General features: G+C 41.2%; 1 protein-coding gene across 1 annotated transcript in view; it reads right to left on the reverse strand.

Moving 5' to 3' along the window:
- The window catches only part of LAMA2 (laminin subunit alpha 2), a 586,243-nt gene that overhangs the window by 175,524 nt on the left and 384,927 nt on the right, over positions 1-25,792 (reverse strand). The window contains 8 exon segments of the mRNA XM_029049645.2: positions 1,902-2,019; positions 7,946-8,079; positions 8,159-8,347; positions 9,323-9,502; positions 13,206-13,349; positions 14,909-15,145; positions 18,488-18,624; positions 21,749-21,929. Coding sequence (XP_028905478.1) covers positions 1,902-2,019; positions 7,946-8,079; positions 8,159-8,347; positions 9,323-9,502; positions 13,206-13,349; positions 14,909-15,145; positions 18,488-18,624; positions 21,749-21,929 — 1,320 coding nt within the window.

Genomic DNA, 25,792 nt, shown 5'->3' on the forward strand with positions numbered 1-25,792 from the left:
TCACAGTTACCACTGATGGTCTTTGGATGTAATGAAACTTCAACTTCAGCTTTGGCTCATCTATGTGCTATCTTAGTTCTCTTTGAAGATCCTGAAGGTCCAATCTTATTATCTCTGATTGAGCTACCTAAAGTGGTATGATCCAGTCAGTAACTCTCAAAAAAACTCCAAGGAAATCTCTGGTTTAGATATCATTCACCTTTAGGGAAGTTTCCTTTAAGCAGGCCAGTTAAAAATAAGCTTGGGTTTTTTGTGAATGTGTTGTTTTTAATAAAACCAATCACATTTCTCTCCTACTTGGAGACAACTTACAAAGTCTAAGCTTTAGGACAATCTTTGGCTCATGTTTGATTCTCCCGTGCATGTTTCCATATTATTGTATAATACATTGTAATTCTCACCCCTTTAAGGCAGTAAAGGCTAGAGCAGAGATCATGAATTAGGGTTAGGAGAAGCAGCATAGCTCAGTGGAAAAGAGCCTGGGCTTCGGAGTCAGAGGTCATGAGTTTGACTTCCAGCTCTGCCACTTGTCAGCTGTGTGACTGTGGGCAAGTCACTTAACTTCTCTGTGCCTCAGTTACCTCATCTGTAAAATGGGGATTAACTGTGAGCCTCACATGGGACAACCTCATTACCCTGTATCTACCCCAGCGTTTAGAATAGTGCTCTGCACATAGTAAGCGCTTAACAAATACCAACATTATTATTATGAATGTGTGGCTCATGAGCCAGTTATGGCTCTTGGGGAAACATGATAATGAGGTGCTCAGCACAACCTAAACTTGGGGACAAATGTAACTGTGTGCAAGCATGGTCCCCAAGATCTGTGGCTCCCATTCCTTTTGTCTGTTTAGAGCTGGTGGTAGTGGAAGCAGCATAGTCTAGTGTAAAGAACATGGGTCTGGGAGTCAGAGGAGTCCGAGGACCTGGGTTCTAATCCCAGCTCCACCACTGGTCTGATGCAAGAACTTGGTCAAGACACTGAAGTTCTCTGTGCTTCAGTTACCTCATTTGTAAAATTGGGATTAAGACGGAGACAGGGACCCTGTCCAACCTGATTAGTTTGTACCTAACCCAGCACTTAGTTCAATGCCTGGCACATTAAAAAAAAAAGTGGTGGTGACCTCAACAGTTGAGAGGGATCACAGGTGGAGGTGGCAGATGGTCGAGTTTGGGTAGAAGCAATGGTACTTTACTCAAAGTTATTCCCCAAGTGGCTCTATCACTTACCCATTCTGTGACCTGGGGCATGACTTCCGTGTGCCTCAGTTTCCTCATCTTTAAAATAGTGATTAAATGCTGTTCTCTTTCCCCTTAGAATGTGAGCCCCATATGGGACAGGGTCTGTGTCTGATTAGAATGTATTTTATTTACCCCAGTGCTTAACACATAGTAAGCATTTAACCAGTACCACAATTATTCTTATCGTTTTTCTCGGGCTGTCCAGATGCAGGAGGTAGCTTCAAAGATTACTGTAGCCCTACTGCTCCCAGGAAAGCATCATTACTGTTTGAAGAACAGAGTTGGGTGGCTCTCTTCCTCTCCCTTCCTTCTCTTTCCCTCTTTCCTCTCTCCTTCCCTTTCCTATTCCACTGACAGGAACATCTGTTGCTCTGAAACAGTCGCACGATGCAATGATGTCATCACATTCACCGGGCACAGCATGACATAATGTCATCATGTGTCATGTACAGGACCATGAATTGCATGATCACCTCTTAGTGCACTGACTTGTTCAAAGGCTTCATTTCACTTGGTTCTTCTGCAATATAAAGTTACCGACCTCTAGGTTAGAGATATACATACAAATAGGGTTAAATTCAGCAAAATTGACTTGGGATACTTATTCACTTTGTTCATTTGATGAATGGATGCCCCACCGATTTGAAGCACTACCATACCTCACAAGACAAGCCGGAATACCCTGGGGGACATTCACATTTTTCAATCAAATGAGCTTGTGGAATCACTGCTGATATATTTCCTTTCTCAGCTACTTCCAGAGATATTTCCGAAATCCTGCGAACAATGAATAAAGAGCTCATCAGATCAGCTTGCAGGCAAGTCACAAGTAACCTTACAGGCTGTGGGGTCCTGCATTACTGAGCAGTCTCATTTTTTTTCTGCCTCATTCTGTGCTTGACCTAGTAAAGAGGATTTCAAGCTGCCTGACATCCATCTAAATCTCAGAGTCATTTTTCATCATCCATCGCCATTATCATCATCACAGTATTGATTGAGTGCCTATTGGGTGCAGAGATCTGCTCTGGGCACCAAGGGAACATACCAAGCTGAAAATTCAACCCCTCACTATGAGGAAATTATCATTTTATTAGCAGAATTAGCTGACTAATCGACAGAAATACACTGGATGAGTGTGAGAATAGATAAAAATAATAAATGCAGGTCAAAAGCAAATAATCAACAAATAATCACAGAAACTGGGAAGCATCTGAAAGTATTGAGTTGACTGGAGGAGATGGAATGATCAGAAACTTGGAGGGAATTTCCATTTTAAAACTGTATTTTTTTCACAATCAATTATTGAGCATTTACTCTTTGCAGAGCACTGTACTAATCCATCAATTACTCAATTGCCTTTATTAAGCTTGTTGTGTGCAAGGAATGTGTCTGTTATATTGTTGTGTTGTACTCTCCCAAGTAGTACAGTATTCTGAACATAACAAGTAGTCAATAAATATGATTGATTGATTGATATTGTACTAGAACTTGTAGACACTCCCTGCCCAATAGGAGCTTAGAGCCTAGAACACTAAGTGCTGGGGAAAGTTCAATACAGTTGAGTAGACATGGTTCCTGCCCTCAAGGCATCTATTTTGCTCTCCTCTTCTATCCAGAGAAAAGTTATCTCTGGATTTTCCCATCAAATACTTAGACAATGAACAATGACATTACAGGAGAGAACCATGGAGAGAACCATGGATACCCATCCTCACCTTTGAACTCAGACAGCGGTAAAAGGTTGCTTGGAGATGCAAATGTGATGGGTGTTCTTTGGACATACGAGTGAGGGACTATCTAATAATTCTAACTCTGCTCTCTTCCTCTCTAACTTTCGCTGTTATAACCTATTAAGGATCTCTTTTTCCTCAATATATTCAAACTCTTCTTGAGCCTACTGCTATTTTTGGCTGCACTCTTTCCTGGTTCACTCAATAGTATTTATCGAGCGCTTACTATGTGCAGAGCACTGTAATAAGCGCTTGGAATGAACAAGTCGGCAACAGATAGAGACAGTCCCTGCCATTTGACGGGCTTACAGTCTAATCGGGGGAGACGGACAGACAAGAACAATGGCAATAAATAGAGTCAAGGGGAAGAACATCTTGTAAAAACAATGGCAACTAAATAGAATCAAGGCGATGTACATTTCATTAACAAAATAAATAGGGTAAGGAAAATATATACAGTTGAGCGGATGAGTACAGTGCTGAGGGGATGGGAAGGGAGAGGGGGAGAAGCAGAGGGAAATGGGGGGAAAAGAGGGTTAAGCTGCAGAGAGGTGAAGGGGGGGTGGCAGAGGGAGTAGAGGGAGAAGAGGAGCTCTGTCTGGGAAGACCTCTTGGAGGAGGTGAGTTTTAAGTAGGGTTTTGAAGAGGGGAAGAGAATCAGTTTGGCGGAGGTGAGGAGGGAGGTTGTTCCAGGACCGCGGGAGGACGTGGCCCAGGGGTCGACAGCAGGATAGGCGAGACCGAGGGACGGTGAGGAGGTGGGCGGCGGAGGAGCGGAGCGTGCGGGGTGGGCGGTAGAAAGAGAGAAGGGAGGAGAGGTAGGAAGGGGCAAGGTGATGTAGAGCCTTGAAGCCTACAGTGAGGAGTTTTTGTTTGGAGCGGAGGTTGATAGGCAACCACTGGAGGTGTTTAAGAAGGGGAGTGACATACCCAGATCATTTCTGCAGGAAGATGAGCCGGGCAGCAGAGTGAAGAATAGACTGGAGCGGGGCGAGAGAGGAGGAAGGGAGATCAGAGAGAAGGCTGACACAGTAGTCTAGCCGGGATATAACGAGAGCCCGTAGCAGTAAGGTAGCCGTTTGGGTGGAGAGGAAAGGGCAGATCTTGGCGATATTGTAAAGGTGAAACAGGCAGGTCTCGGTAACGGATAGGATGTGTGGGGTGAACAAGAGAGACGAGTCAAGGATGACACCGAGATTGCAGGCCTGAGAGATGGGAAGGATGGTCGTGCCATCCACGGTGATAGGGAAGTCTGGGAGAGGACCGGGTTTGGGTAATACATCTTGGAGTTTGCCACACAAGAAATACTTCCTTTTATTTGATTCAAAGGGGACCAGGAATCCTCAGCCTTATCGCAGTGTTAAAGTCGAGAGCTTTCATTAAGACCATAAATTAAATTCTAGTTCTGCCTCTGCTTTCTGGTTTCAGAAGCCTTGGCAATCTGTAAACTCTGCTATTTGGCCATCCCTAATCTGGGGATCAAGATCAAGACGCAGTGGCCTAGTCGACGCAGTGCGGGCCAGGGAGTCAAAATAACCTGGCTTCTAATCCTGACTCCACCACATGTTTGCTGAGTGACCTTGGGCAAGTCACTTCACTTCTCTGTGTCTCAGTTACCTCATCTGGAAAATGGGGATTAAGACTGTGAGCTCTATGTGGGACAGGGACTGTATCCAAATAGATTAGCTTATATCTACCCCAGTGCTTAGAACAGTGCCTTGTACGTACTAACCACTTAACAAATACTATAAAAAAAGATGGAAAACTCAGAGCCTAGTCTTATTCAAACTTAGAGACTAAGCAGAGCAAGTCTTGATTCAATAGGAAGACCCCTGTGAATTCTGGCTGCAGCACCTGGACCTGGTTATGATCGAGTTAGACTTGCCTCCGCAAGGATCTTTCCATCCTAATGCTTCCACGATGATAATGAGGAGAACCTTACTTATGTTTCTGGGCCCACGGCCGAAGGTAAAAGACCCGCAAAATCTAGGGTTGGTAAAAATTAATGCACAGCCTTTTATGTTTCAAGGGGAAGAAGAGTGACCTAGTGGAAAGAACACACAGCAGACTTGTGGCTGACTGGGACTTAGAACCCATGTGCTCAGAATCCCAGACCCACACTCTTTCCACTAGAGTAGATCTGTGAAATAATGTGAGAATGAGGAGATAATCAAGATTATTCTAATTCTATTTGGGAAGTTTTTTTGTTTTTTTCCAGAGAAACAAAACTAAGCCCCAATTCAGCCTTTTTAATGAATCCTGAAATGCATTTATTTTTTTCCGGGGCAGGGTGGAGGTGAGGGTTAGGGGAGGGGGTAGTACATGTAAATTAATTAAAAACAGAGGAAACCACCAAATTATAAAATTTTCACAACATAGTTCAAGGTCTCAAAAAACAGAACAAGACACAGAAACAAACAAGGTGCATAATCATTTAACTTACTACTAATTACTTTAAAGAATGACATAAACATGAAGAAATGTATTTTAAACACGAGGAGAAATTTCTAAACTTAATTCTCATTCCCATCTTTCTCATCTCCCTGTCTCATAAATGATCACAAATTGGTATTCCCCAACTTTCTTTTTTATTTTCAGTTCACCCCCATCTTAATTCTCCCCAAGACAGGCAAAAGGATTTTGTTATTGCTACCTCAACAGGCAATAATGTGGCTAGGGATGAACTTTATCTGTGGCCCTGGATGCATAACAATCAGTCAGGGGACTGAATAAGAAAGGGAAAAGGCATACACAAAAACATCAACATTGTAAATTAAACTAGAAAAGAGACATTTATCCTTCCTTTCTCTAGTGGGTTACCACAATCTTGTAAGAAAGTCCCAGTGTATTTCATGAAAAATGCAGAGCTAAATCTGTTCTTGTCAGCCCCAGGACTAATGAAATGGACTGTGTACTACAAAACCTTTTACTTCACGGTGGCAGAATTTACATACTATCAGGTTTTTTTTTGTTGTTGTTCTGTGGGAATACATTGGAGAATTCTATCCTTCAGCTGCTGCCACCGAATCTGAATTTGCTATTCTAAAATTATTAACACTAAAATTGAGACTGTACCTTCAATCCACCTAAGTTTATTATTCTATCTTAGGTGGTCAAAAAGCAAATGAAATGTAATGGAAGACGGTTTTATTTTGAGCAGAGAACATAAGATCAAGGAAAACAAAGTGAACAGAGGGAGAGAAATAATGTTTGGCTTCTAATTTTCCAACATAAGTCCCTAAATCACTCAGAGAAACCATGTGGCTTTTATGCAGATACAGAATTAGCATTTCTGTTAAATTATGTGTCTAGCATAGAGTTTACATTTGAATTTAGTTATTTTTACATTGTTTGCCACTGTCGTTTCATAATTTTTTTCTGGTGCTACATCAGTAATTTACAGTTCGAAATTTAAAAAAACAAGATAAAATTTTTATTTAGGGCATTGGAGATCTGTGGTTGCCATTTCACTATTCATTTTCATTTAGGACTTTAGAAAGCCATGGTCTGCATTTCAGTATATGTTCTGAAAAGATTGCTGATTGTGAAATAAACTGGAGTTAATGGGAGACTTACACTGTAAATTGCAATCTCAATACAAACTGTGGGGCTCCATGAATTGAGGATTCATCTGGCTGCCAAAAAGCCTCATAAGGAAAGTGCATTCAGCTTTCCTTATCTAAAGGAAGCTTTGTAATGAAAAATGAAGCAGTGACAATCACAACCGTATTCAAGTTATGTAAGGGAAGTCAAGGGAAGGATCTTGACCAGTTGTTCGTCATGGCCACGGAGAAATGAAGAGGGAAATGGCTTAAATTAAAATAGGAGAGGTGAGGTGATGAGCAGTGTGGCCTAAAAGAAAAAGCACAGGCCTGGGTGTCAGAGGACCTGGGTTTTAATCCTAGCTCTGTCACTTGTCTGATGTGTGACTGGACAAATCACTTAACTTCTGTGCCTCAGTTGCCTCAGCGGTAAAGTGGGGATTAAGAACATGAGCCCTATCTGGGACAAGAACTTGTCCAATCTGATTAACTCATATCTATTCCAGTGATTAATGCAGTTCCTGGTACATAGTAAACACTTGAATACCATTAAAAAAGTAATAACTTTACGGCTATCATTGTTAGTGTGCTTTTTATATTCTGAAAACTACACAAACATTGAGTTAAAAGCAAGACAAACTATCTGGATGCGAGAGGGGTTTACAGATGAATGACTTTACAAATGGATTCCCAAAGGAAAAGCAGTTGAAGATGCTTAAGAGACATGCTTTTCCTGGAGCCAAGGGCCTGGATCAGATGATGTGATCTCATTGCAGGCAGGGAATATGTCTACCAACTCTGTTATACTGTACATGTACTTATAACAGTGCTCTGCACACAGTAAGTGCTCACTAAATACAGTTGATTGATTGATCACCTGAAGGTCCATCTAGCTATAAAGCTGTTTTTGCACACGTGCCTTTATTGGCATTGCTATGGTTAACTGCAATATCATCCCATTGTTTTAGAATAGGTGCAAATTATGATTTTGATATGCTTATCTTCATTAAATCTTTAATGGATCAGTACTTCAGAAGAATAGAAATATTAAAAATATTTAAAGTTTCCAAATCATTGCACTTGCTTTCAGAATACCCTGGTCTCTTGGAATAGAAAACCTCTCTTTACTGAGAGCTTGCTGTGGGCAGGGAACAGGTCTAACAACTCCGTTACATTGTACTATCCTAAGTGCTTAGTACAGAGTTCTGCACACAGTAAGCACTAGATAAATATGATTGGCCCATTGATTAACAGCTGCTTTGAGACTGAGTTGTCACTTTCAATTTTTCCTTGATAAAGCCCCTTCATATATTACCATCTCTCATCTGCCATGGACTGCCTATATTATCAAATACAGGATTTCTTGAGAAAACTAGATTAGCTTGTGTACTAAAGAAGATTTAGCTGGGTGAGTCTTTAAGACTAAGTTACCTGCTTTGTCGCATGATATTTCCATAAGTAGCCTTGATAAGAATGTAATGAATGTCATAGAGTACATTCAAGAAGTCCTCCCGTGTCACGGTCCTACTGATTCGAGGGTCATCACCAAAGTATTTCCACTCATTCTGAAGATAAGAAACCCAGTTAATTGCATGATATAGAAATTCAACTGAAATCTCTCTTTGATTCAGATAGATTCTTTACCTCTGTCATTTCTATCTCATGTCTTGTGAGTTGGCCAATCAAGGGAGCAGCTACATGTCGGACAATAATTCTAGCATGAGTCGCAGGGCCACCTCGAATGATGACTTGGGGGTTATAGGTGGAGAAGCCCGTTTCCTCCCGAGCTTCAAAATAAATTGCATACTTCAGCTTGCCACCGTAAGCATTCAACTGGAAAAACAGAAGAACAGTAGGTGAGAAAAGATCACTTTTGCAATTAAATGAGTGCATGGACATTGTGTTTGACTTGATTATCTTGTATCCACCCAACACTTGGAACAATGTTTGGTGTGTAGTAAGCACTTTACAAATACCAGATTTATTGTCTTGTCCCAAACTCAGCACTTAATAAAATGCCTGGCACCTAGGAAACTCTTAAATATCATAGTTATAAAAAGGTGAAACATTAGACAGTTTTCACCTGTTGTACTGCAGAGTGAGATCATAATAAATAGGAATGATTCTCAGCCCACACTGAGAATACCACACTGGCAGTTGGAGTTGCAGTAGTCAGTAACATTTGTTGAACGCTCATCTGATGCAGTACTAGGTGCTGGGGAAGTGCAGAAAACTGAACCGACATGTTCCTTACTCTCAAGGACCTTACACTCTAACCAAGGAATAAAACAGACAAGTTGACACCTGGAGCAGTCCAAGTGAATAATTTATGGTACAAGTCTGTAAGCTCCTTATTGGCGGGGACTGGGTCAAATAATTCTGCTGTACTGTACTCTCTGAAATGTTTAGTATAGTGCTCTGGACATAGTAAGCATTCAATAAATACCATTGCTTGATGATTGATAATTAAGTTCCTGTGTGCTAGAGGTGGTTGAAGCGATCACATGGCTCAGGGTTCTGGGAACTGAAAACCAGTGACTTCATGAACAAATGCACATTGTCTTATACCTCATTTCTTATAAATTTCAATTAATGTGGATTAATGTGGCATGTTTTCAGAATGCTAATCCCTCTGTTGAAATTTATCAAATCTTCTTTTAAATGAAGGAAGAATATTTATTAAGCAACAAAGAGGAATCCCCAGACATGTTTGTTTCATGTTCCATTTGACAGTTGAATGTCCAGTAATAGAAACACAAATTTTTGCTTGAATTTGCCACAGAAGAATCCAAGATTCCTTCTTCTTACCTTCTTTCCTTCAAATTGCTCTGGAAGTTTCCAATAAAAGGGTTCCATTTGGAACTCCTGCAATACCAGCTCCATGTTTGCCACAATCTCTGGGTGCTGGAACACAATCCCTTTTGTGGTTGTGTGCTGGAGTCCTTCATCCACCAGTGGCAGGATGGTCTGTTCAGGTTTCAGAGTGATCTTCGCACCATACAGGGGAATCAAGTAAAAGGGAATATGAAGCAAATTTGATTTGTTGTTGACAATAATAATGTTCATTCATTCAATAGTATTTATTGAGCGCTTACTATGTGCAGAGCACTGTAATAAGCGCTTGGAATGAACAAGTCGGCAACAGATAGAGACAGGCCCTGCCGTTTGACGGGCTTACAGTCTAATCAGGGGAGACGGACAGACAAGAACAATGGCGATAAATAGAGTCAAGGGGAAGAACATCTCGTAAAAACAATGGCAACTAAATAGAATCAAGGCGATGTACATTTCATTAACAAAATAAATAGGGTAAGGAAAATATATACAGTTGAGCGGACGAGTACAGTGCTGAGGGGATGGGAAGGGAGAGGGAGAGGAGCAGAGGGAAATGGGGGGAAAAGAGGGTTAAGCTGCGGAGAGGTGAAGGGGGGGCGGTAGAGGGAGTAGAGGGAGAAGGGGAGCTCAGTCTGGGAAGGCCTCTTGGAGGAGATGAGTTTTAAGTAGGGCTTTGAAGAGGGGAAGAGAATCAGTTTGGCGGAGGTGAGGAGGGAGGGCGTTCCAGGATCGCGGGAGGACGTGGCCCAGGGGTCAACGGTGGGATAGGTGAGACCGAGGGACGGTGAGGAGGTGGGCGGCAGAGGAGCGGAGCGTGTGGGGTGGGCGGTAGAAAGAGAGAAGGGAGGAGAGGTAGGAAGGGGCAAGGTGATGGAGAGCCTTGAAGCCTAGAGTGAGGAGTTTTTGTTTGGAGCGGAGGTTGATAGGCAACCACTGGAGGTGTTTAAGAAGGGGAGTGACATGCCCAGATCGTTTCTGCAGGAAGATGAGCTGGGCAACGGAGTGAAGAACAGACTGGAGCTTGGCGAGAGGAGAAAGAAGGCAGATCAGAGAGAAGGCTGACACAGTAGTCTAGCCGGGATATAACGAGAGCCCGTAGCAGTAAGGTAGCCGTTTGCATGGAGAGGAAAGGGTGGATCTTGGTGATATTGTAAAGGTGAAACCGGCAGGTCTTGGTAACAGATAGGATGTGTGGGGTGAACGAGAGAGACGAGTCAAGGACGACACCGAGATTGCGGGCCCGAGAGACGGGAAGGATGGTCGTGCCATCCATGGTGATAGGGAAGTCTGGGAGAGGACCGGGCTTGGGAGGGAAGATGAGGAGCTCAGTCTTGCTCATGTTGAGTTTTAGGTGGCGGGCCAACATCCAGGTGGAGACATCCTGGAGGCAGGAGGAGATGCGAGCCTGAAGGGAGGGGGAGAGGACAGGGGCGGAGATGTAGATCTGCGTGTCATCTGCGTAGAGATGGTAGTCAAAGCCGTGAGAGCGAATGAGTTCACTGAGGGAGTGAGTGTAAATGGAGAACAGAAGAGGGCCAAGAACTGACCCTTGAGGAACTCCAACAGTTAAAGGATGGGAGGGGGAGGAGGCGCCAGCGAAGGAGACCGAGAAGGACCAGCCAGAGAGGTAAGAGGAGAACCAGGAGAGGACGGAGTCCGTGAAGCCAAGGTGAGATAAGGTATGGAGGATGTTAATGTTAATGATGTCAATAATGTTAATGATTTGGGCATAGTAATGATAATTGGCAGATTTGTTTAGTGCTTCTCTGTCCCATTTGGGGAATCACAGCCTAATGGGGGAGGGAGTACAGTATTTAGTTCCCTTTTTTACAGATGAGTAAACAGAGGAACAGATAAGTCAAGTAACTTACTCTAGGTCACATAGGCAAATGGTGGAGCCAAAATTAGGACCCAGGTAGACAAGTATATATATATACACTTATATATATATATATACAAGTATATATATATATATACAAGTGCCAGACTGGAACTTTTCACAGTGGAGACCTTACATTTTCACCAGGAAGAGGGAGAGAGAGAGTCCTACATATATATATATATATATATATATATATATATATATAATAAAATATATATTCAATGGGGGTGCCCTCCATATTTTTCAAGAAACGCAGCTTGTGTGGTAAAAAGAGCCCAGGATTCATGCAGGTTTTGTCATGTGTATGTTGGTTGCCTCAATTGTAGTAGCTCCTGCAATATAGGGATATTACATGTTTCATCCTATAGCACATGAGTGCTATGAGGAAAATAAAGAAATAATGGTGAAAGAGCTTTGGTTAAAACTGCTCTACCAATTCAAGGTATTAATATTGACTGTTATATTTTCTCTGAGATGGAAAGTGTTTTATTTTAACAGCAAAAAAGATAACATTAGAGAGAAGTCAGGCAAAGAAAGTCAGAAAGGTAAATTAGAACAAGAATCACATATTTCAGAAATGCCACCCTTCCCTTGAGGATCCCCAGGAAATTGTGCCACAAATTCTGTCAGTCTGCCCCGTCAGTGGTATTTATGGATCACTTACTGAGGGCAAAATTCTGTATTAAGCCTTTGGGAGAACATAATAGAATCAAGACATAAGGTCCCTGCTGCCGAGGGGCATTCTACCTAATGTGGGAAAGAAGCAGCCAAAATTTAATAGTAGTGGGAGAGGAAGATAATCCAACCTGCCGCCCTCTGCCAGGCCACTATGGAACTAAAGCCACACTGTCTCACAGCAGTAGAGTAGGCAATAGAGGAGACTCTATAGGTCCCTAGCCCCTTTAATATAGGAGTTCTGGAGTTCTGGGAATGCCACAGACCTGGGAGTTAGGACATAGTTCCAATCCCAGCTTTGCCGCTAGTCTGCTGTGTGACCTTGGGTAAGTCACTTCACCTCTCTGTGCCTTGGTTACCTCATCTGTAAAATGGGGATAAAGACCATGAGCCCCATGGGGGACATGGACTGTGTCCAACCTAATTAGCTTGCACCTAACCCAGTACAGTACCTGGAACATAGTACGCACTTAACAAATACCATTCGAAAAACAAAACATAACAGAAAAGCCTCCGGTTCTCACCAAGCTCGGGGAGGCTGAAGTAATTTGTATTCAAATCCAGTGTGTAGCTGGGGAGAGTCAGGACTCCTCCCTCTGAAAACAGTGTTTAGCTACTTTGTTTTAAATTATCTTGCATTGCTGATATTGTAATTTTATTGCTGTTTTGTATTTCAATGTTATTATCCCTATTTTATATTATGAGTTCTTTAGCCCATTTGGGATAGGGACCAATTCTAATTTGTTTACCTTGTAATTACCCCAGTACTTTGCAAGGTGCTTTGCCCATAGTAATAAATATCATTAGTCTTACCAAAACAAGCATATATAACAAGTAGTAGTATAAATATATCAGAATGGAATAGCTGAATAAATAATTGAATAAATAAATAAACGTACAGAAGTGCCTAAGATAGGAATAAAATACATAAGCTTTAAATTCAGTTCTCTTCAGTAGATCTCATACCAAAACATGCTCTTTGGGGCACTCATCTTTAGGAGCTTAATCGCCCCTAAACCCAGACTCTTCTCCTTTTCCTCTTAAGGCCTTTATTTTTCATTGCCATCTATTCTGGTCATTCTAGAAATAAATGTGCCTTTCATTTTAAAACACAGACGCAAAAGCACTGACCCCCACTTATATAATGGCATACGCTCTCCTCTCCATTTCTAGAAGTCCCCGGGAGAAAAGGTCACTTAAATGTTTTGCCATTTTCCAGCTACTCCTCCGTGCCTGACTAAAAGACGCCAGCAGGAAATAGCTTTATAGCATTACACGGCTCAACAGTTTCCTACTCACCCACATTCGGATCAGTCCATTTGCTTCGCTGCACTGAGTTGTCGTGCCGAAGCAATAGCAGTCGCTACAGCCAAGTGGGTTGTTGGCATTGAGTCCAAATTTGCCAGGCCGGCACTTGTCACAGTGGAGACCTTCCACATTCACCTGGAAGAGGGAGAGAGGGAGAGAGTCCCAGGACAGGTCAGAGATGGGGCCACTGAAGCTAAGAAAATGGAGTGTGGAAACCAAGTACTCTCAAGAGGAGACAATGTCAAGAAAAACCAAAGTAAGGGAGAAGTAGCTTGGCCTAGTGGATAGAGCTTGGGCATGGGGTTCAGAAGCAGCTGGGTTCTAATCCCGGCTCCACTACTCGTCTGCTGTGTGATCTTGTGCTAGTCACTCTGTACCTCAGTTTCTTCATCTGTCAAATAGGGATTAAGACTGTGAGCCCCACATTGGACAGGGACTGTGTCAAAACCAATTATCTGGTATCTACCCCAGTGCTTAGTACAGTGCTTGGCACATAGTAAGTACTTAACAAATGCCAGCTATCATCAGTGGCGTGTGCCCTCTGCAACCTCTCTCCAAACTTAACTCAGCCCCAGACTGCCCTACTCAAAGAGAATGATATTTCCCAAGCGGCAAGTTGTCAAGGCACCCTGTGATGAATTTTAAAAATAGGCAATACAAGCTTCCCTGCTAATCCCATGGTGGGCATTTAAGTGGATACATGCGAAAGTGAGAGAATGGCAAAAATGAAAAACTCAGAGAGGGACAGCATAAGAACACATTGTAAAATGAGGATGAAATTCATGTTTACATGGGGATTAGTGCTGTACCTGGGAGCAATTCAGAAAATACTAAAAGGAGGAGCCTTTCTTTGTGATTGAAGCCCACCCTTATCTCAATGTTCAAGACTTCGGGGGCTTTATTGGTGAGAAGACTTCAACGGTCAGAAGACTCCAGACACGATATCTTCTGTGGAATTTGCTTTTGCAAAAATACCTCAAGGGAGCTGGGAGAGTGGGGAATCCTCTCTTTGATTGTTTTTCCACATCATTTAACAATATTAACAGTGGGCTGAAATGGGCAGATCATCATTGTTAGAATGTCAGTTGTTTCTGTGTGATGTCATTTCACAGTCTTTTTTCATGGCAATAATTCATTCTATAATGTTCAGTGATTGCAGCAGCAGTTTTAGATGAAAATGTTCTCCTTTTGTATTTCTCTTTAACCTAGACAAATATGACTTTCCAGCAGAACTCTCCCAAGCGCTTAGTACAGTGCTTTGCACACATCAAGCACTCAATACGATTGAATGAATAAATGAAATGCCATTTAAATGGCCCTTTATTTAGAAAAGCAACAGTAATTCCATGGCAGTAATTTCACAGCAGGCACAGAGGTGCTAAACTAGAGAGAGCGACTTCAATGTGGAGCCACAATTTTAATAGAGTCATGTAGCATGTGTCAATCAACTGAGAAAAGATATTGTTCTCTACTAACTAGAAATATTTTCCATTAGGCTGGTGGAAAGTGGCATTCCAGTTGAGTGACCTGGTGTCAATATGAGGAGGAGCGATAGATATGACCAAGTTCTATTTCCGGCCACACCTCATTCTGTGAATAGTTGGAGCAAGAACAAAGCAAGGCATTAGGAAAGTGGAAATAAAGTCAGGGCTCTATTCACTGCTGAATTCTGACAACAAATAAAGTTGCTTTACCTTACAGCTGCACTGCCCTGTGCGATCGGCACAGGAACATTTCTGAATCTCTGCGTGGCAGGTCAGCAGCTCAGTCCCTGCTAGGGAACATTCACAGAGATCACACTGGGGGTAATTCCAGTGCCCCAGGCTGCACTCAGTGCATTTTGGCCCTGAAAACTCCGGGCGGCAAGGGCAGTGGCCGGTATTTAAATTACACTGGAAGGCTAGTGATCCAACAGCACTGCAGTTACAAGCCTACAGAGAAGAGAATCAAGAGCAAAATTTCAGTCCTTGGTCTTGGAAAAAAAATCTTAACATTTCCCCCCCAACTCCATCTTCCCTTGGCCCCCTAAGATTTTTGCTAAGCCACAATTCCTGAGAATTCTTTCCAAAAGACATGTCGATGTTGTGGGCAGGGAATGTGTCTGCTATACTGTTGCATTGTACTCTCTCAAGTACTTCATACAGTACTCTGAACACAAGTAAGTGCTCAATAAATACGACTGACAGGAAATGAAAGATAAGAAACTACTCTGAATGCATGGAGGGAAAGGGGGAAAACTTTTTATTTGTCGAAAATGTTTTTTTTTTGTTTTTGACATACCTTGTGAAGTTTCAAACCCAAGAATTTTCATTTCAAGGGACAAATCATTATATAGAAGACATTTCCACATTTCACACTCAAAATGATTAGTTCTCCCACCTGTGTTTTCACTACATGCTTGGATTAGCACTCTGTTGGTGAATTAAGGAAGACTTTTCCAACAGTGAGCATCTCTCGTGATTGACTGTGATGCAGTGTAGGAAGACATGCTTGTGCTCATGCATACAATTTCAGTCAAGACAGTGTACTAGAACACAAGTCTGACAATCTCTACCACATGATATGAAGGGAAGGATTGCTCTTTGTGATTTGAGTTTCATTTTTTTCCTTGCTTTCTCCTTGGAGGAGATCAGCATTTTTTTTTTAGCTCATGCTGTTTATTTTAAAGCAAGTCTTCAAGCTACTTTGCCTGTGGGCCTCTGTGAATAGAGAGATTCATATTGGAAAAGTTTTCCCTAAGGTTCCAGAAAAGGGAAAAAAATGTTTATTAAGAGGTGGTTGAGATAGGATAAGGCTGCACAATATGATTCACAAAGTGAATTTATAACTTTTTGATGGTAAATTTTTACTATAGTGATATATGACTTCCCAACTTACTTGAAAAAACAAGGCATCTACTAAACTTCAAGAAATCTCTATCTGCAAATAAATTTAAATCGACTTTTTTCTTTACATCAGTGTCCATACATCTAGATATTTTAAATGCTTCCAATATACAATTTTAAATTATGAATAGGATATATATACAGATTTCAAACAGATGCCACCATAATTGTCTGTATAATTGCTGAATAAACTGAGTATGTAATATACTGTAGACTTGGTTTTTAGCTTCAAAGTGTAGAATATCCTTTCCTAATACTTATTTAATTAAAGGGCATAGAAGTTGTCTTTCCAGTACTTAATCAATGGGAATGATGTGCTTCTGTCAGAAAGAAATGCTTCTATATATATATGTGTAATGGCCCAGAGGATAAAGCATGGGCCTGGGAGCTAGAGGAGATGGCTTTTAATTTTGACTCCACCACTTGCCTGCTGTGTGACCTTGGGCAATCACTCAACTTCTCTGTATCTCAATTTCCTCAATTACAAAATGGAGATTTTGACTCACTCAATGAAGGAACCAAATTGAAGAGAGAAAAATAATCACAGCAATGTTGGAAACTGCCATTTTAGTGCCAAGAATGTGGAAATAAAATCTTGCAATGGAGACAATTCTACATAAAAATAATTTAAAATACTTGCCCTTGAATTTATGTTACAGTAGAGATGCTATAGTTTCTAACTGGAGTATGGATTCTAAAGACATGCCTGCTGAGAACATTCTGAAGAATGAATCTGGGGCCTTTGTGAATCAGAGAATTTATAGAGAACATTATCCTGGAGGATAATGGAGACCATGCACCATATGCTTAGATTATTTCCTGGCAAATATCAAAGCCTTACTTCCAATCCAATGCTACTTATTTAGCAAGAAAGCCATTTGTGTAACATTTCCTTGCCTGGTTCTGAGTAATGGGAAAAAATGGGTTTGACTCTGGTACAGATCAAGTTCTTCGGTCATTCACCCTATAGTATGGAGAGGATAGCTATAATATATGAAAATAGAAGATATATATATATATATAGATATCTATCTATCTATCTATATATTTATCAATCCATCACATCTTACTCATCCAGATTGTGCTGTGGCAGTTCTCATGCTAATGCACTCCCATTAGACAGTAGGACCTGGAATCTTTGTTCAAAGCAGTTTCTTCATGCCATTATGGAAGATGACAAGGCCAACTAGTCACTCAATCAATGGTATTTATTGAGCTCTTACTATGTGCAGAGAGAGGTCTGCACTAAATCTTGGGAAAGTACAGTACAGTAGAGTTTGTAGACCTGATCTCTGCCCACAAGGACTTTCCTGAAAAGAACCTTACCAACACCTTGTCAATCAGTCTCCAGAACTAAAGCAGGAGAAATTTAAATGACACCCTTATGTGACAAAATGAACTATCCATGTTTGGGTAATGAAAAGGAGGGAGGGGAGGAAAAAGGAGGGGTTGGAGGGAGAGAGAGGAGAGGAGAAGATGGAAGAAGAAATGTGTAAAGGGAGAGAAAGAAAGGGGGAGAAAGGGAAAGGAAGAGTGGAAGAGAATAAATGTAAAAAAGGTTTGGGAATTGTCTGCCAGACTTTTGGAATGGAGGAGAATGGACCCATTTGATAGAAACTATACTATCCAGTGAATACTTTCAGATTTCAGTGCTAAGGTCATCAATATCACCATGACCATCACAAACATATCCAGTGGATACTCTTTTCAGTGGTGGTTAGGTGGCAGATTATTCAAATAGGTACTTTAGTGAATTCCAAGAAGGCCATTCAATTACCCAATCAGACTATGAGGTACAAAATTAATATATTCACTCTCACAGATGTTGTGTCTTCCCAGATCTTGAAGCTTTTTCATATATTTGATCATCTTAACCCTCACAGTGCCTCTGTGAAGGCTGAGATCAAGAGAGTTAATAATGTTTGGAGAAAAGTGATTTGAGTTAATCTGCACAGAAGAGCAAGTTCTGACAGATAGGAGAATCCTTGATCCCAAATCTAAGGGATCATTTTTATGGACTTTAAATGGGAGTAGGAGGTGGGGCATTACTAGGGAAGACTAGTGGGATTCTGCAGCCAGTAAGACAGCCACAGGTGCTGATTCACAGATGCTGTGAATCTCTCAAAGTCCGGAAAATAATATCAAGATCACTTCAACAGTTTAACTTTTTTTTCCTGGAAAAGCAAGAATAGTAGTTTAAATAGTGATGTGGTGATGCAAGCATGGATTCCCTACCCACATTTATAATCCCAAGTGAACTGAAGACAGCTTGGGGAAGCTTTTTCAACCCAATGGGACATTTTTAAGCTCTGAACAACCTTACTCCATGTCCCCCAAGGGAACCTCATGCTGTTTACTGCCCCAGATAGAAGTTAGGGACCTACTCACCTTGCACCCATGGACAATGCTGTGGCCCCAAGAGTTGGAGGTGCACATATCACACTTCTCTCCCCGGGTGTTGGGAGGGCAGATGCAGCGGCCGGTGATGGGGTCACAGTTGTTGCCTAGATGGGAACACTGACAGGCTAAACAGGAGAGGTAAACAGAAGAAGCACCATGAGAACCATCAGAAAATTAAAATAAAAGCAGCATTTATTCTGCTCAAAACTCATTTTTCATATAGCATTTACTGATTAGATTAAAAAATTCAAGCAACATTATTTTTGTCTCGTTAATGAAAAATATATTATCTCTGGCACGGGGTTTATAGTAGTTTGGCACCTAATTTCTGAACACTGCCTAGCTTAACATTTTTTTTTCCTAGTATAAAAAGTCAGATTGCAATTTAAAACAATAAGTATAATGTGATTCCTGAACTCCAGCGTGGTGTCTAATGAGAAAAACAGTACACATCAGAGAGTATTTTCCTCCTTTTCAAACCTACATGAGGAGACAAATTAAGAATACTATTTATTTGTGAAAAGTGGGGCTGTTAGGAGGGGGCTATATGACCACCTGTTTTCTTTGTTTTATAACCTTATTTTTTTCCCTTTCCTTCTAGATTTTAGGTGGTTTGAAAAAAACAGAACATCCATCTCTATCCATATTCTTCTTTAAGAGAATGTAGAGATTTGGTTATGGTTATGGCCTTAAAAGTCCCAAGGAACAGAGTCACCTAAATAAAAGCCAGTAACTGGCCCAGTTGTGCTTAAAATCCTAGAAGGTGGAGTCTTGTTTCCTTTTACGCTTAAAGGAGGGCAGGCAGAAGAAAGACAGCAGCAATTTACGAGAGGTAGAATAACAGAATGTTAGCTTGGTGGGATATCTATGCTACTTATGTAATCACGTACATACATAAAAGAAAGATCAACAGAGAGAGAAAAACAGAGAGACAGCAAGAGATAGAGGGGGGAGAAAGGCAAGAAAGGGAATGAAAAGGAGGAGACACACCCACACAAATGTTTCTTTCATTTTAGAAGAGGAAGCTGGTGGTAAGAGACTTACATATGTATAGAGTGTGACTGAAAGAAACAATGAATTGTTAACATACCCTTTGTTCGACCACAAGAGGGATGATAATAACAATTATGGTACTTTGTGGCATGCTTACTATGTGCCAAGCAGTGTTCTAAGCATTGAGGTAGATACAAGTTAATCAGGTTGTCCCTGTGCCACAGAGGGCTCACACTCTTATCCCCATTTTACAGATGAGGTACCTGAGGCACAGAGAAATGAAGTGACTTGCCCAAGATCACACAGCAGACATGTAGCATAGCCAGGAGGATAACCCAGGTCCTTCTGGCCTTTAGGTCCATGCTCTACCCAGTAAGTCATGCTGCTTCTAATAAGAAAATCATGTTGGACACAGTCCCTGTCCCACATGGGGCTCATAGTCTCAATCCCATTTTACAGAGGAGGTAACAGAGGCCCAAGTGACTTGCCCAAGATCAAACAGCAGACATGTGGTGAAGCCAGGATTAGAACCCATGACCTTCTGACCCATAGGCCCGTGCTCTGTCCACTATGCATGTTACAGGGTATGGTTTGTTCATTCATTCATTCATTCAATAGTATTTATTGAGCGCTTACTATGTGCAGAGCACTGTACTAAGCGCTTGGGATGAACAGGTTTGTAACACATTACTGGATGATGCCAGTATGGGAAACAATGTCTAAAGCAGAGAGAGGTTACATCCTTAGATTTTAAGAAATTCGGGAAAGTTCAAAATCTTAACTACTGCAAAGAAACCCAATGAAAAGTGAAAAGTTTCAGAGAAAAGATGTAAAAAAGTCAGGGAGGAGGTGGTAACAAGGTTGGGAGTGAATGAGTCTCCATTTTATGGGGTCTCTTCCATTTGCCATGGCAAGAGGAGCAGTATTAATCTGGAGCTTCAGATCCAAGTGCTCGCAAAACTACTGCAATCACTACTCTCTACCCTACAGGCCCAATTCACAATAAATACACTCCTAGTTTAAAGCCCCTTGACAGATTTAGTCTCCTTCCTAAATTTGTATTTGGCAGAGTGTCTATGCCTCCCATATACTGGGCTTCAACTAGGATGATATAAATGGACTCAGTCACAGTAGGAAATCACCTGTGTATTCTCTGACAGTGTGCCCAGTTAAAAGTTAGATAAATTAACATTCCTTTTCCTATATGACTTGGGAAAATGTTTCTAACTGTAGTTACCCTCCTCTTTGATGAGAGCCTGATTTAATGCTCCCCACTTGGATTTGCAGAGTGCCCATTTTGCCGAGATTAAAGAATAATGTCTTGATTTGAGGCTGGTGATAGAGGGGATTTTGGTAACCACAGCTCAGTGATTTGCCAATAGGGCTTAAGGTATCAAGGTGACGGTTTCTCAACATTTTTCTCCACCAAGCACTTAGTACAGAGTCTGCACAAAACAGATAATAAATATCACTCTTACTAGGCATCCTATTTTTTATGTGCAACTATTAATAATATAACAATAATAATGATAATTATGATATTTGTTAAGCACTTACTACGTGCCAAGCACCGTTTTAAGAGCTGGGGTAGATCAGTTTGTCCCACATGGGGCTCACAGTCTTAATCCCCATTTTACAGATTAGGTAACTGAGGCACAGAGAAGTTAAGTGACTTGCCCAAGGTCACACAGAGACAAGTGGCAAAAATGGGATTAGAATTTATGTCCTCTGACTCTCAAGCCTGTGCTCTTGCCATTAGGTCATGGCACTTCTCTCATTTGTTAAGTGCTTACTATGTGTCAAGCACTGTTCTAAGGGTTGGGGTTGATACAAGCCAATCAGGTTGGACACAGTATATGTTCCATATGGGGCTCACAATTTTAATCTCCATTTTTACAGATGACATAACTAAGGCACAGATAGGTGAAGTGACTAGTCCAAGGTCACACAGTAGACAAGTGGTGGAGCTGGGATTATAACCCAGATCCTTCTGATTCCCAGGCCCACTCTCTATCCACCAGGCAGCACTGCTTCCCTTCCCACAGTGAGCTTCCAGTCTAGACGGGCAGACAGACTTGGCTATAAATGAATAATTTAAAGTATGTGATTTATAGCTATAGTGGGTAAGGGATTTGAGAGCAAAAGCACTGATTCTAACCAGTGCCAGGCCTCGAATGTGGGAAACAGTCAGGGGCATGCAAGAAAATACAAATAAAATGATATGGAGGAAACAGGAAAAGGAAATGGTTTACATACGGGTGCATCCTCCCTCTTCGAATCGGTAGTATCCATGAGCACAGCGGTCGCATTTCTTCCCCGTGACACCCGGTTGGCACCAACACTGCCCGCTCTCCTCACAGTCAAAGCTCTTGGAGCCAAAGGAGTTGCAGTGACAAGGAACACAGCCTCTCGAAGACTGCAGGCCAAAGGTTTTAGGCTGGCACCGAAAAGAGAATTCATCAAGGTCAAGTCAAGGAATGCGAGGGCACAGTATAAAAAGAACACAGTAGAAGTCCAGTTATTTCCTTCCCTCCTTGGATACAAATTGCAGCTAATTATACTAAGTATAATTAAAGACAGTAGGCATTTCCTATCTTATCTGAATGCCAGGGCACACAGAGAAATAAAAAAAAAAGGAAGGATTGAAAAGCTCAAAACAGGAGGAGGAGTGGGGAGAGATGCCAATATGCTACTGCTCTAGTAATCTAAAATGATTAATCTTCTTTCATGCATTTCCCAGGTCCACAGCAGTGATGAGACTTAATCAGTGATGTTTATTGAGCACTTATTGGGTGTAGAGCACCGAAATAACCGCTTTGGAGCGGACTATACAACAAAGTTGATATATACAGTCCTTGCCTACAAGGAGCTTACAGACAAGTGAGGAAGATAGACAAAATAAATTACAGATAATAATATTAATATTGTGGTATTTGTTAAAAATTAACTATGTGCCAAGCACTGTTCTAAGCACTGGGGAAGATACAAGGTAATCAGGTCGGACACAGTCTCCGTCCCACATGGGGATCACAGTCTTATTCCCCATTTTACAGATGAGGTAACTGAGACACAGAGAACTGAAGTGACTTGCCCAAGATCACACAGCAAATATATGGTGGAGCCAGGATTAGAACCCATGTCCTCTGTCTTCCAGGCCCATGCTCTTTCCACTATGCCATGCTGCTATATACATAGGTGCTGTGAGGTTGATAGTGGGTAAGCATCAAGTGCTTAAAAGCTACAGATCCAAGTGAGTAGGTGACACAGAAGGAAGAGGGAAGAGGGGCAGTGAGAGTTGAGTTAGAGAAGGCCTCCTGGAGGAGATGCAATTTTAGTAAGACTTTGAAGGTGAGAAAAGTGGTGTTCTGTTGTATATGAAGGGGAAAGAATCTCCAGGCCAGAGGGAGGATGTGGGTAAGGAGTCAGTCTGAAGCGAAAAGTCACCTGTGCCATGCGTGGAATGTCTGATTTAAACTGAACTCCTTGTTGGATCTGGACTGCAGTCTACTTTCTTTTAGACTGGGCTATTTCTCATGCTTCTTTAAAATTTGCTGAGTTGCACTGCTGCCTTGGAGGAGAAATAATATTTTTTCCTGTCTTTCACAATCTAAAATCTTGAACTCTCCAACTCCTTTTATTGTGCTCTCCTCAAACTCAGCAATGAATAAAGAATGCTGACTGTTTATGTAAATCAAATAAATCCTTTAGGGCACAGGTATAAATCAATCAGTCAATGAATCAATCATATTTATCAACTGTTTACTGTGTGCAGAGCACTGTACTAAATGCTTGGGAGAGTACAATGTAAGTATCTCTAAAAGTATTTCAAGACATCAAATAGTTTTTTGGCCCCCATTGCAATGGCCATGACAGCTCTTTCTTCTGCTTCCTGCGGGGCTCCCTGATGAGGTCAGCACTCTGAGAGGCCTAGCAAGAAGGAGACCAGCAGGAACTGGAGCAACTAGGAGGATAAACAGATCTTCCTGTTGCTTTCACCAGCAGAACCTCTCTCAAGTTTGAGTGACTGCTGGGAGTACCACAAGAATTCATGTCAGGGAAACGATTTCTAAAAATGGAATCACCCTTGCTCCAGGACTCAGCTCAGTATTTTCAATGAGCAATTATGAATGAGTGTCCAAACTTATAGTTGGTGCATTTCTTGTTTGATTAAATTGACTGGTCAAACCAAAAGGCCATTTGATTTGGTATAGCAACCAAAAAAGGAGTGAAAGTTTTGGGACACAAGCCTCTCCTTTCATGTTTTCTCAATGCCACAACAAAGACGTGGTACCTAGGGAGAAGCTGACAGCAATCACACCTACGTGACACAAATGTGCCTAATCTCTCACTCATCTATATTCTCCCAACTGCCAGGTGACTGGCAAATGGAATCAGGGGTTCAGGGAGAATATACATGCTGTAAGCCAAAGCAACCTGTGCTTCCCTCATGAGTAACGGTGAATTCAGGATACTGTGACAGAGACCTTCCCTGGGAGGTACCTAAGCTAATCATCACATTTACCCCACCACTGGCACAGCTGAGAGCTTTTCATTGGGGGCAAGGAATGTATTTCTTCATTGTTATATTTTACTCTACCAAGCACTTAGTACAGTCCTTTTCACACCATAAGCACTCAATAAATGCAATTGAATGAATGAATGACACTTTAGGAAAGGAAACTGGGGGATTGCCACAAGACTTACAAGAGATTTCCGGTTGAACAAATTTTAATTAAGGGGAGGGCCAATTCTCTGGGTGCTCAAGATCTTGTGGCTGTTTATTAAACAGAACTGCTCCATAACTCAACTGCAATACCCTTTACAAAAATATTTGGATAGTTAAATTACCACAATTCTTTTCAAGAATGCTTTCTTTGCCCCAAAATCCTTTTGTAGGGAAGATCCTCTTGTTGAAAATATCTTGGCAACATGAGACTCTTTTGCAACACTGATGAGACCTCACCAAACTTCTCTAATCTAGCTGTTTGGAGACACCAGTAATTCAGAGAACAAAATGTCTTTATTCAGTATCCATTATAATAAAAATGAATTCCATCTCAAAAATGATTTCCATCTGGGTGACCAAGAACATTCCTCAATATTTGTGGATTCAATAGACTTTATTTTTAAGATTTTATTTTATCTTTAAACTTTTTAATGTGCTTATGACTAGCTCTGATTTTATGCTCTGAGCACATGGCATATGGCAGTTTTAACAAGTGAATGGAATGGATAAAAAAACTAGAGAGAGAAAATTACTTGACATTTTGAAACTAAGTTTGGATCATAGACTACGGTCAGGCAAGAGAGATAAGGTACTGCACATTTTAAATCAGCTGTACCAAATAATGGCAGAATGAAAAAAAAATCCTACAAGGCCTTATACTTATACACAATTTTCTGTGCCATAATATCCATGCATTGAAATGCGGTACTGGTTTTTTTTCCTAAATCAATGTAAACACAACTGAAAACAGAACACAAATATTAATTGCCACTCCCATTTTAATCACATCTGCAGGGGCTTCAAAGAATCTGTTAAGAAAATACATACCTGGACTCCAAACATGAATGGTAAATTTCTCAAGACAGCAATCAGATTAATGCAGTGAAGCACACCCAAGCACAGCATGCAGCTCAGCACTCAATACGAAATCTGATAGGATCTAATAAATTCTGCTTATAAGGGTGAAAACTTGAAAAATTGTCTCACAGGTTGAAATACTGCATTGCACTACTAGTGCAAGGAAATCAGGAAAGAAATAGGAAAGAGGGCTATAATTCTCCCTGCAATTTTGGTGAAAAATAATTTTAACCTGCTTTCCTGCCATCTCAGTGAACCTCACTTATTTTCTAAAATTAATGAAGCACTCCAAAAGAATCCACACTGCCTTGTGAAGAACTTTTTCCCTCATTTATTTGCATAGACACCTCATATGAAATTAGAAAGACTTGCAATATTTACTCTTTGTCCCTTCTTTTCATTCTCTTCCTCCACCTCATAATAATAATAATTACGGTATTTGTTAAGCACTTGCTATGTGTCAAGCAATCAATGTACTAAGCACTTGGGGGAGTACAGCACAACAAAGCTGGTAGACACATACTCTGCTTTCAGTGGGTTTACAGTCTAGAAGCAGCATTTCACAAAGTGCTGGGGTAGATACAAGATATTCAAGTCAGGTACAGTCTCTGTCCCCCATGGAACTAACAATCTTAGTAGAAGAGAGAATGCATAAAGAATCCCCATTTTACAGATGAGGAAACTAAGGCACATAGAAGTTAAGTGATTTGCCCAAG

Source organism: Ornithorhynchus anatinus, chromosome 2, assembly GCF_004115215.2.
Source record: "Ornithorhynchus anatinus isolate Pmale09 chromosome 2, mOrnAna1.pri.v4, whole genome shotgun sequence".
NCBI lineage: Eukaryota > Metazoa > Chordata > Mammalia > Monotremata > Ornithorhynchidae > Ornithorhynchus > Ornithorhynchus anatinus.